This window comes from Amaranthus tricolor, chromosome 4 (assembly GCF_026212465.1).
Source record: "Amaranthus tricolor cultivar Red isolate AtriRed21 chromosome 4, ASM2621246v1, whole genome shotgun sequence".
NCBI classification, from domain to species: domain Eukaryota; kingdom Viridiplantae; phylum Streptophyta; class Magnoliopsida; order Caryophyllales; family Amaranthaceae; genus Amaranthus; species Amaranthus tricolor.
The window spans coordinates 548,273-561,009 of record NC_080050.1 but is presented as its reverse complement, the minus strand read 5'-3'; the positions used below and the strand labels follow the sequence as shown (position 1 = coordinate 561,009).

At 35.9% G+C, this 12,737-nt stretch overlaps 1 protein-coding gene across 1 annotated transcript; it reads right to left on the bottom strand.

Annotated features, from left to right (window-relative positions):
- Positions 1 to 843: 843 nt before the first annotated feature.
- On the bottom strand, positions 844 to 11,514 carry LOC130811326 (ascorbate transporter, chloroplastic-like). The gene is made up of 11 exons (XM_057677589.1): positions 11,119 to 11,514; positions 8,089 to 8,702; positions 7,865 to 7,972; positions 6,915 to 7,070; positions 6,004 to 6,219; positions 4,528 to 4,737; positions 4,077 to 4,214; positions 2,906 to 3,007; positions 2,546 to 2,611; positions 1,509 to 1,593; positions 844 to 1,384 (listed from the first exon to the last, which is right to left on the bottom strand). The coding sequence occupies exons 1-11, from the start codon at positions 11,171 to 11,173 to the stop codon at positions 1,287 to 1,289; spliced, it is 1,848 nt and encodes a 615-aa protein (XP_057533572.1). The 5' UTR covers positions 11,174 to 11,514; the 3' UTR covers positions 844 to 1,286.
- Between the last annotated feature and the right edge of the window lie 1,223 nt (positions 11,515 to 12,737).

Here is a 12,737-nt window from a genome sequence, read left to right as displayed (position 1 = left end):
AAATATTGCAGGAAAAATGAATTACAATACTTTATTATAATATATGCCATGTCTACATATACTACTCTGTCCCTTTGAGATTGCTACTTATAATGACATATTTCCTCACAACATGTCACGATCAATAGCAATCTAAAAGGGACGGAGAGAGTATGTATAAGTGATGGGGTGATGTAATTCTGATAACATATTCTTCTTTCCTGAGATTGTCTGCAACATTCAGGTAGTAACCATGTTGTTCAGACTTGCAGACTAGGATGGGTGTAAATATGCATCCAGGGGTAGATGTTCGTGTTACCCTTTTCCTAGGGCTTGTTTGGTTTACGAAATTTGTTAGCAAATTGAGGTAGATTAATGAATCATATTCATATAAAAGAAAAAATTAGGCTATACTCGCTTCAAGTCACAAATTAGATGAATAGAACATACGTTTAACTTAAAAATCGCAACTTACAAATCACGTTGTAAGTTATTGCGAGAGATTAATTGAAAGTTACACCTCGAGAAATAAGGTCATACTCAAAATAAACAAAGTACGGATGGTCACAGACTAACACTATTCTCTGAATGGCTAATTGTAAGTCACCCTCATTCAAGATTTGTCATCAAAAAAGAGAAAGTATTTGCTCTCCTCAACTTATTTCGTTAGGGTTTGGGTGCAGTTCTTTGTTTTAACCTCATCTTCTAACTATTTACTCATTGTAAATCTGTCTTATACAAGCTTTCGTCATCAAGGGCTATGGAAAGACAACGGCTTTCATCTCCTCCGTTCCTTTGTTACGTTCGAGATCACTTCATCCTTCGGTCTCCATATAGTAGTTGAATTTTGAGGAAAAGAATACATTTAAAGAAAAATGAATTGCATTTTGTAAAAATATAAAATGTATGTTCATATCAATTATTTCTACGTGTATACAGGCAGCTCCAGGCTCCTAACATATTTTTCCTTTCTCCTAGTTTCGTACTGTGCGAACAGAGAAAAGGACTTCAATGAATAAATTTTTATTAAAGTTTAGATGAGGCAACATCTTCCTCAAAAATTTCTTAGAACACTAAGGTTGAAATATAACATATACAGATCATTGTTATTCATACCAAGACTTGCTCTAATGTTCACCAAGGGTCGAAGAGTACCTAATGTCGCCAAATCCATGTTCACGTCCTTGCTATATTATTTTCCATTTTTGAGAGATCGAACATGCCATCCGTCCCCTTTAAAGATGATAATTATCTTCGATGATTGTAGGCTCGGCAAAGGCCTATACTTGTTTCTTTTAATCACCCTTTCAGTCCAGAATTTTCTCCCCAGTTGCAAAAAAGTTCCATACTAGAGTGCCAATAATATATAATGCTATTGCCACCTTAAACACATCATCCCAGGAACCTGTGATACAGATTTGTGAAATAGTTGCCATAGTCAGCACAGATATAGCTCCAGGGAGAAAAACCCAAATCGAAAGAGCTAAGATTTTGAAATGCAAACAAAGAGTAAAAATCGGTGTATATACCTCGTTGGAGAATAATTCCAGTGGCAGCTGTTCCGAGGACTCCAGCAAGAACACCTGCCGTATTGGACAACCCCAACAATATGCCCTGAAAATTTGAAATACGGAATTTAGAGAGAAAGTAGTTTAAGGTTTGAAAGGATAGACTTGCCAAGTCTTAGTCGGGCTAAATTAAAAATGATAGTAAACAAAAAAGTTCCATAATAAAGTGCCAACAATGTGATCTTTCTACAGTCCAATGGTGACAAAGGCGGACCAGGTATCTTCCGTGGCTCCAATAACCACAGGGAGCTAAATCTGCATGGTTCTAAGAAATACAGCTAGAAAGATTGCTAAATAAGGGTGGAAAGCATGTCACGTGTCAAAGAATTCTCGTACACAGACAGCATTTTATGTCAACTAAACTCTGGAGGTACATAGGCAGCTATTCTCAATTGGCACTCACAAGTATCATACAGAAAGACAGGATATCAATTGGCGCTTTCTGAGAAAAGAAAGTCTCCTGCATATCCTTGGACTAAAATTGTAGCAAGATCTACATCTATCACTCAGAATTGTGGATCCATACTCTAGAGTATCATAACTCATAAGACAACCAACCCCTCTTGTATGAGACCGTCTCATGTGAGACGAGTCCATACAAAATTCCCATTATGCTAAAAGTTTTTATTATTGGGCTATTTAATTTAAGTATAGGGCACGTCTCACGGTGAGACCGTCTCATACAAGAATTTGTGTAAGACAACAGCAAATATACCTCTTTGGTAGGTCATTAGAAGAACTGGATCATACATCTTACATCTCATGTCTCAACAAAGATGGACTAATGAGCTTCGGTAGGATTTTTAAAAAAACTTGGAAGCTAACATTCCTTGGATCAGTTATGTACTTATGTTATGGGCCACGTTATCCAACATACACCTCTATGCTCTAGTCAATAATATGCAGAAAAAAATAAATGGGGTTCTTAATTTTTTCAGCAGATTCAGATATTCAATTGGAACATCTGTGGACGAAACAGAAAGATGAAGAATACTTACTGAATATCGAGGCCCAATGTCTTGGTGGTTGGAATATAATCCAGATTGTGAGAATGCATCTGATCCCTGTTACCATAAAATCCCAGAGAGTAGTTTTATCTCATTCTTGAACTTGGCCAATAAAACTAAAAAGACATAACAAAGAGAATAGCCAAATCTGTGCAGCACATATCAAGTGAACTTGCAAGAAAATTAGCTCATGTGAATCCTTTAGAAAAGCTTCTAAAAATATCCTTACGAACTAATCTTGTCAATGCACAATCACTAAATCAGTAATAGCACAAACTTCCACTGATAGAATCAAGATATACAAGATTCAAGAATTAAACAATATAACAAAATCAAAGCAAAAGAAAATACCTGACTGCATGCCATGCAGAGAACAGCTAAAGCAGGTGTCTTAACTTGACTCAGTAGTGAAAGTGAGAGAGCTGGGCCAAGAAATCCAATTGTTTGCATGATCTGGATAAACATACAAAGAGCTTCAGACAAGATCACATTAATATGACGAAAAATGTTACATTTTGTAATTTGTATCCTACCCGCTCATTCTTTCCATCCCTTTCAGTTGCCAGAATTGACCAAAATCATGTGAACCCTTTCTGGTCAATGTTGCAAATTCAAATGGAAAGAGAGAGTATATATACAGTAAGTTCTATACCTGAAGAGATCATAGACTTCTAGTTACAAATTACAATTATATATTCTTTCCATCTAGAAGGCTTGAAGCCTAGTGATAGGTCATAAAAAAATCTGCTTCAAATTTGGAAACAGACATGTGTATTAGCCACTAATCTTTGTTTGACATTATATCTTCTTGTATGTTCATATATTATGAGGCAGTTAGACACTTCAAATAGGAAAGTATCAAAAAGGAGGAAACTTAATGTAGAAGGCAGCTACAGTCTCCAGATCCTCAAACGTGATAGATTCTTTTCCTTTCCCCGCAATTTAGTGATGAAGATGAGCAGACAATAACATTGAACTCCTTTCAACAAAGCATATGTCTTCATCTTGTATGTACATGTTCCACGCTGTTGAATGGGACGCCAGAGGCAAGGGGATATAATTTCAAGTTTCCATGGTAGTTGATCAATTTATCCATCTTAACTTTCCTCAACTTATTTAATGTCAAGCGGGAAAAGAACCAAAGCTCGAGTTAAGCGTCACCATCTAAATATCATCTCAACATTATCAGGGGTATGTTGCATATTATGTTAATTCAACTCACAACTGCCTCACTTTCAATTTGTATCCAATACCTCAACTGAATATACTTATTGGTAATCCTTGGGTGTTAAAACCATAGCATGAAAACAAACAAAAAGAAGTTGTCCATAGCTATGCTGATTACTTTCAACAAGTACAAAAGTCGAAAACTAAAAGCCATCGAAGTAGTTAGGCTATGCATATCATCATATGTCTAACAGTCTAACTTCCCGGGAAACTGATTGAACCATTGAAACCATATGTCGAACCCTTTTGTCTCCAATTTCAACACCAGAAAACAATAATTGAATGCAAGACTTACCTTACGAACTGATGTAACAGAGAGGCCTCTGCTGATGAGTGTATCAGCAATCCAACCTCCTATATTTGCAAACACAGCCATAGTCAACCACGGAAGTACACATAACAGCCCAGATTCCGTAAGGTTGAACTTCAAAACCTGACATAAGCAGATGAAGTCAGAGCAGGAAAATACGAAAACACGTTACGGTACTAGCAGGTTGCAGTGGTGGAAACTGCATCTGACAAGATAAGAGTCCCAACTCCTAAGAAAAGTTCCAGAAAGGGATCACTAAGAAAATTAAGGGTAGTAGATACATATATGTATGTATGTGTGTGTATGTATGTATGTGTGTACATACGTATAAATGTATATATTAGTTAAAGCATCAAATTGAAAAAAAAGGGAAAGTCCAATTGTTGCATGGTAAATAATAGAGGAAATATTTTATAAATTACATTCTCTTTAGTACCTGATTGTAATATGTTGGCATCCATGTTAGAAGAATAAAAGTACCCCAGTTGTGGCAAAAGTGGGAGACTATGAGTGCCCACACTGGAGCTTTAGATAAAATCAACTTCCAGGGAATGACAGTAACAGGTTCCTTTGATCTGCTGCCTTCCATAATATATCTTTTCTCTTGGGTACTAATTTCTGGATCTTCTGTTGGTGAGCTATATGCCTGTTCATTGAGTATAAAAATCTTCAAAAGAATTCTCAAGTGGAATTCATCACACTTCTTAGGTAGTATCATTCATAGGAAACAAAAAATAATCATGCCACAGAAAGGAAAATGGGGATGGATCAACAAACCAACAAACTATGTTCATCAGAAGAATGAAGGCAGAATATCAGAATAAGGAACTGCATGCTGGCAAACCCTGAGATTTTCTATAGTTTTGGTGTCATTGAGGGATGTCCGGAAAGATCCTGAACAATCTCTTAAATACTTAAGTCCATGAATTAGGATTCAATGGAGTGAATAGTATAAAAGCCACAGGTCACTACATATTATGGATTTACTGGGGTGATTTTGGGTGAAGCATCGTAGATCTAGACCTTGTAGCACAAGGGAACTCTAAGCGATCACATTAACTACTCTTCAAATTTCTTGGTAAGAAAATCCATGGATTTCTAAAAGAGTTTGTAAGGTGTAAATTTAAGGCTTGAGTTTTCCCAGTCAACAAAGCTAGCCAAGTAGTTATCGACATTATTACAACATTCAGCTATTATGATCAAAATAAGAACGCCTTCAAAAACTCTCTTCATTTATCATTAAGAAGCAAGCAATCACTGCATTTGAAAATCAAGGATGGATGGAACAATTCTTAGGATGCATAAACTAGCACTCATTTCGCTAGCATAAACAGGATTCTCATTTAGTCCTTTATTTTGATTTATAGCCACGGGTTGCAGGATATGGGAAAAGTTTCTCCAGAAGCAATGTTGGTATCTCATCAGCAGTTCAAGCCTCTAAGGTTTTTTTTTTCCTTACAAGAATTTAGTTCCATCAGGTTAGGCTCCAATTTTATACTAGTTAACTGAATTACTATGAAAATGCCAAGACAAACGCGACAAAACATTCAACTAGATCCAGTAGTGCAGTCCATCTCACTTGTTTGATATATTTTATTTCTATAGAGCCTAAATAAACATGACTACAGAAGCAAACAGGGAATCGATTGTCATTCTGAAGAATTTTTCACTATTCTTTAGTGAGTGCTTCATTTTTCCTATTGGTACAAGTCACAACTAATAGATTGACTCAGCACAAAATCTAAAATCTGAGCCTTTTATTATTAGCCGTTGACAAAGTGCATGTGATTCTAACACTGAAGACAGTGAAAGTACTCAGCAGCAGTCTATCTTTATGATTACAGAGAAGTAATTGAAAGCTGCGGGGTTGAACTAAAAGGTAAATAATGAGTGTAAAAGAAGAGAGCATTACTTTAGCTAGCCACATTGCAAACCAAATGCTTCCCAAAGAGCCAAAGGAATAGAACACTGAAGGCCAGCCAAATTTGTGGATTAGAGCTGGTGATAAGCCCAATCCTGTTACAGAACCAAGATACATGCCACTGTATACCAAAGAAAGTGCTCTGCTTCTTTCAGACACTGGAATCCACTTTGAGATCATATTATTCATAGCAGGCATAGCAACACCCTGAGTGACATAGGTACATCGTTAGGAGGCACCGAGTGCACTATATAAGAATTGATCATACAAAAAGAGTGGTTAATTGACACCCAAATCTCTAATCCTGCTTTTAGATAAATCATCAATTACAGAAGTGTTTAGAAATATATATCACTGATTGAATCTACATCAATTTAGACCATGAGACATTTTCAGCCGCCTAACAAAATCATACATTCTAAACTTTACAAGGACTTGGAGACATGAGCATTCATAGTACAAAAGTGACAAAAGACTTAGTTGCTGTAAGTCATTGCAGCTAAATGCATTCATCCATGAAAAATCTATATATATCAATAAGTTACCCATATGTTGGGCTGAGCATCAGCTATGTGGCCAACTATCATCTCCAATTTCTGTAAGTTCCCAAGCAAGCACAGATTTTACTTTCGCAAAGTATTCAATCACATACTTCTAAATTAATCACAGTAACCAAAGAACATGGAGTAGAAGAGTATTTATTGAGATCCAATACGACTCAGATCAATTTCAACTGGTTACTAGATCGTCATCTACCACATTTGAGAAAGACAATGTAGTCCATAATGTCATTGCCTGATTGGAACTTAGTGTTCTTAGTACAGAAGATTATATTATTAACTGAATCATAACTATACATGCACAAGTAATCAATATGAGCCATATAAGAGTTACAGGCTAACCTCACCAATTCCCATAAATGCGCGCATAACGAGTAAACAAGGCAGGCTGATCCTTGCAGCAATAGGAGTTAAAACTGTGGCAATTGACCACCAAACCACTCCAAAACCCAAGACAAGCTTCCCACCGACCTTATCTGCCCATATACCTCCTACAATCTGTAAGTCAGAAAACACAAAGAAAAGTTAGAAAGGGGATAGCATGTGCCAGCAATAAGCGTAAAAGATTAATTAAACCTTGTGTTCCTTACACTAGGGCTCTGTTCCATATTATTGGGAAAAACAATTCAGATAAGAGCTTGATAAGGGACAATATATTCAAATATATAAGTTCCCATAAGAGTTTCCCCATAGGTCACAAGTAGATTAGAGCCTTTTTAAGCTTTTAATGTGATTATAAAATTTTGTTCAATTTCTCTTTGGGTTTGTTCAACAATTTATTATACTAATTTCTATTCAAGCGCACTTCCTCCTTAAACCTTTTTTTTAAATCAAGGAACGAAGCCTATAAACTTAGATGCAAAGAGAAATTTTGGGTACTGAAACTCATCAAAAAATTCTCCTAGGTCAAACAAACAAATCCTTCTGGCTACACTGGTATATCAGTCTTTGCTAAAACATCTTATCTTTCATTGTATCTTCAATTCAACATATAAATGGTCAGAAAATTCATTCCATTGCAGTAATAAGTCAACATATTAAAGAGTATGAAACAACAAAAACTTATAAATAAGTGCAGAAGAGAAGATTGCTGAATATTTATTACAAGATTGCCAATATCTGTCTACGAGTGCAATTTTCTGTCCTTTAGATATCCATAAAAACATTAAACATCAGTGTCTCCTTCATAGTTCTCATCTCATGTTCTTCAAACAATTAAATACTTATTGCAAATTATTTGATGCAAAAGAATTTTGCTGGGAAGTTTGACTTATTGAGCACTAGGGCTAAACCTGAGTAAGAAGATAGCCCCAAAAGAAAGATGACTGAATTAAACCAACAGTTGTGCTGTTCCAGTTGAACTCCTTGGACATTGGAAGTATTGCAATACTCATATTCACCTGCAAATGCATTTACAAATAAGGTTAGCAGTTGTCAAATAATCTGGAAGGTTCTGCAGCTTTTACAGGCACTATCCAGAGGGTCAACTTTTAAAAAATAATCATTGACAACTTACACGATCCATATTGCACAACAGAAATGCCACAAAACAAAGCAAGACAACAACCCAACGCTTAGGAAACTGATCCAACCAAAAAGCTGCATTCTGTGTGCTTTTATCAGGGAAAGCTACTTCACCAGCTCCTTCAGAAGAACTCAGTGATTGAAAGGTTGATTCTGTTAAGTCAAATTCTTCGGACTTGTAGTAAGCACGAGATCCATTGGCCCTAACATAATTGAATAAAGACTGATTATTATTCGCAGGAAACTTATCTACTGTTCCTGATTGTACCAATGCGTCTCTTCTACGACAGGATTTAGAAAAAGAGCATCTGAATACTCCTCTATCCCTTCTAACATAACTTGAAGCACCAACGAGCTCATGTGTATGTAGGAGATGCAAAGAACAACACTTGTTGTGAGTTGTCTGGGAATACTTAGAATTTCTGGAGTCTGAAGCATTTATGATGCTTATCAATGAACAATACAAACATTTGGTAGTTAGACACTTATTACTCAAGTGAAGAGATGTTTTGTTCGGAACTCGCAGCTGCCTACATAGCCCAATGGATACACCAAAGCTCTCTTTCTTGAGGTGTGCTACCTCATCCCTTCTATGATAGACTTCACCTGTGCAACATAAGAAGCAGCTTTAGAATTTGTAAAAGATGCAAAATTTTGGTTCGGTTAAGATCCCTCCCTAACCCTTCACAAACTGACAAACAATAAAAAATCCTTTCCTCAACATATACAATGCACGTTCACATCAAACTGTCATCACAAATCCATCCAACCATGTTAATAAATGCCCCAAGAATGTGACAAATTTAATTTCTAGATGGGAAACAAGAATGACAACAACGTGAAAAATCTTCTAGGTGTGATATCACTTTCCAAAAAGCAATATTTTGTCCCTTAATTGAGCAAAGTGATATGCGTGCGCTTTCAAGATACAAAAACGTTCATAATGTTTAGACTCCATATGAAACTTGTTAATAGAAACAAGTACAATGCGGTTGTTGTAAAGTTAAAACATGAAAAAAAATAATTTGAGCTTTTAAATTTAATGCGAATGGAGAAATATATTTTCTTCTTCTTACAACCATAATGTGATATAAGTGTCATATATTTAGATGAATAATGTGGCCAAACAACACATTTTGTAGAAGTCTGCTATTCTTATAAATAAACGACTCAATGAACAACACATCCTAAAGAAACACCTTTTTATAACTCTCGTATTATATACTAAATATGGAGTAGGAGAAATTAATAGCACACACCCTTTTCCTATAAACATTAAATTATATACCATAGACCAAACAGCTCAATTACTCTAAATATCCAACAAAATATTAAGTAAATTAAACTCAGTATTGGAAGTTGAAGGTCACACAAGGGGAAGGCAGCTGAGCCACATGTTACAAAACTACAAAAGGATCATTACTTTACATAAACTTAACTCTTTAAATACCAAAGACTATCAAGCAAACCCCATTATACCTTCAATGAAATTGATGACACAATGACCAATGGACCAGCCATAATCTTGCTAAGCCAAGTTTCACCTGATCTAAGCAGCCTTATTATTAAATAGTCATTAGAAGTTCATAAGTCCTTGACTCGAGTCTTATAAGATTGAAAAAATCAGAATTTTCAGCTAATGGCTCAAAAATATCAAGATCAACTACTAAAATTATAAGAAGCCTTACTCAAAGAACTTTACTTTATAAGATAAATTGGTTTTCAAAGCAATATCTAGACACATGACAAGAAAACTACTAACAGCTTGAGCTCTTTTGCTATTTATGTCTCTTGATATTGATTGTTGACACGAAGTCAATAGCTATTGTTTTGCCTCACCCATAACAATCAACAACCCAATTTTACATAAATTTTCTCAAACAAGGATAGTTTCTCATCTGAGAGAAGGGATAGCTTATGGGTTAAAAATGTTCCCCCAGCTCCTTAAAGTGTTGAGATCAAATGGCTACTTGCCTTCATGGTTCTCTATACACCCAAAAACTAAGGTTGCATCTAAAGTTTGTTTGGTTGCTTTCCAATTTCCTTAGAATTTAAACTTCCTAGGAGCTACATATGTGTATTGTTGTTTTGTTAACACTTTGTAATTAAGCATAGGAATGGGAAACGTCCTTGGAATTGGAAAATGGAAATTACTACAAACTGTAGATAATCAATTAGCTCTATTGCAAATTCTAGTGATCAACCAAACAAGTAAAAAGCATTTTCTAGTAATCCGACATGTTAGAGTATTTAACATATCTTGGGGCCTCAACTATTAGCTTAAGCTTTTGGTTGAGTTGATTCCTTGATATGATATCAGAAGGCAACATGACAAGAGGCCACGGGTTTGAATCTCAACCATCCATCATTTAAAGTGGAATATTTAGCACTATGTATGAGGAGGATATAAGTTGCATCCACACTTCTAACCCAATGGGCTCTCGTGTGAGGAGACGTGTTAGAGTATATTCAGATCTTAGGGGTCCTCAACCATTAGCTTAGGCTTTTGGTTGGGTTGATTTCTTGACACGACAAAGGCAGTAAACTCCTAGGAATTGAAACTTCCCATAGGAATTTTCTGTCGAAACAAACCAAACAAGGTCTAAAAGAAATTTGATGGTCCATAAAGCATTCTAATTGTATTAATGCCGGCAAGTCAAAAGAGGCTGCATTATATGCTTATGTGTCGGAATATTCTACAACACTGAACACATTTTTCACAGTTCATATTGATTCAAGTCAAACACACACACACACACATCACAACTATTCAAACAATCTGCACATAGAAACTCACGCCATCTAATGAAGCTATTGATTAAAATTATTAACTTTTAACTTATCAAAACTTCATCATAATTTCACCAAAAGTAAATTAAATATTAAAGTTTCCGAATCCAGAAATCAAAATGGAATCAAAATGCCATCAGCAAATCAACTCAAGAACTACAATTGCAGAAATATAAATTAAAAATGAACGAAATTAAAAATGAAAAATTCAGCATAAAAACCAGAAAATTACCAGGATATAGAAAAGTACTGAAACTTCGATTAGAGATAACACCTCCGATTGCCATTGTTATCGGCAACAACGAGAAAAATACAGAATTATTCAGCTGGAGTTCGGAAATTGTCAACGCATTTCAATTTACAGAAATCGGAACTCTGAAATTAGAGTGGTAATAAGTGGAAAAGGATAAGCAGAGAAGGAATAAGGTTCAATAGAAAAAGGAATATCTGCAAGGAATTTTGGCGCTTTTCCTAAACAGTTGCAAAAGAAGTACCATTGGAGAAGAAGGAGGTTCACAATTTGACACGTTGCTCTCACCTTAGCTATACATTTTCAATGTTTCCACTTTCCACCATTGCCCCTTCTTTCTCACCATATTAATGGTGCGTGCAGATGGGTTAAAAACAAACTCGATAATTTGATACTTAGTTACTTACATTATATTTTAATCGAACTCAATTTTAAGCCAACTTTAAAAAGATTCACAATTACATAAAACCCAATATGGACACGTATTTATATAATATTTGATTTTGAACCGATCCAAAACACCTAACTCGAATTAACACTGTACATCTTGGGCATGGCATTACTAAATACCAATTTTTCCTGCGGTTCTAAAGAAATAGCTCAAAGTATAAATATTGTGAAAATCAATAAAAATGAATAAGAGTGGTATTAATGTTGTGCGACAGTGGAAGCAAGGTTGATGAACAATAATGAAACAATAAGAAATTCAATGCAAACAATAAGAAAATGACACAAGAGATTTAACGTGGTTCACTATCAATGTGATAGCTACGTCCACCGGCACCGAGATCAAATAATTTCACTATGATCGCAAAGAACTTACAAGATGAACTACAATCATGCTCACAAATTATAATTCCCTAGTACTTATAATCACGCTCACAAATTACAAGATGGCTCTCTTGCGATCTCTCTCAATTTGTGAATCATAATTCCCTAGTACTAACAAGAGGGGGTATATATAATAAAACCATCTTAAAAGATAACTTGGGGTCTAAGTATCCACAAATAAAGGTAACCGTCCCAAAAGACACTTTCAGTGAAAAGAAACTGTCATTTCGCGAGCCGTGTAAAACTATGCGAGCCGCGAAAGGGAGACAGAGCGCACTCCGCGCCCCGCGGACTTCCTCTTTGACCCGTACTCATCTTCTTAAATGGTGTTTGCTAGTTTGAGTCACCATTAACAACAATCTCCACCTTGACGAAAACTCATATTCAGCAAACGATCTCATCACATATCTCAAGCCAAAACCCGATGTAAAGCTCATGCATAATCCGTACATCCTGATAAGTCTTCAACTAAGACTCATCCCGACAAGTCTCCAACCAAGACCTATCACATACTCGTCACCAAGTATAACAACTCATAATGCTCCACCTGCATCACAAGCCCCGGGCAAGCTCCACCTTAAGGCCAACATGCCTACAACAGGGGCTCCCCAACACCGCCCCTAAGGGCCTACTACATCACATAGTAATCAATATTTAGCAAGTCTAAGCAATGTTTAAACTTACTAAATGGAACATACTTAGTAAAGAAATCATCTGGGTTGTCAGCGGTCCCGATCTTCTTTACCTTTATCCTCTTGTCAGTACGCAAG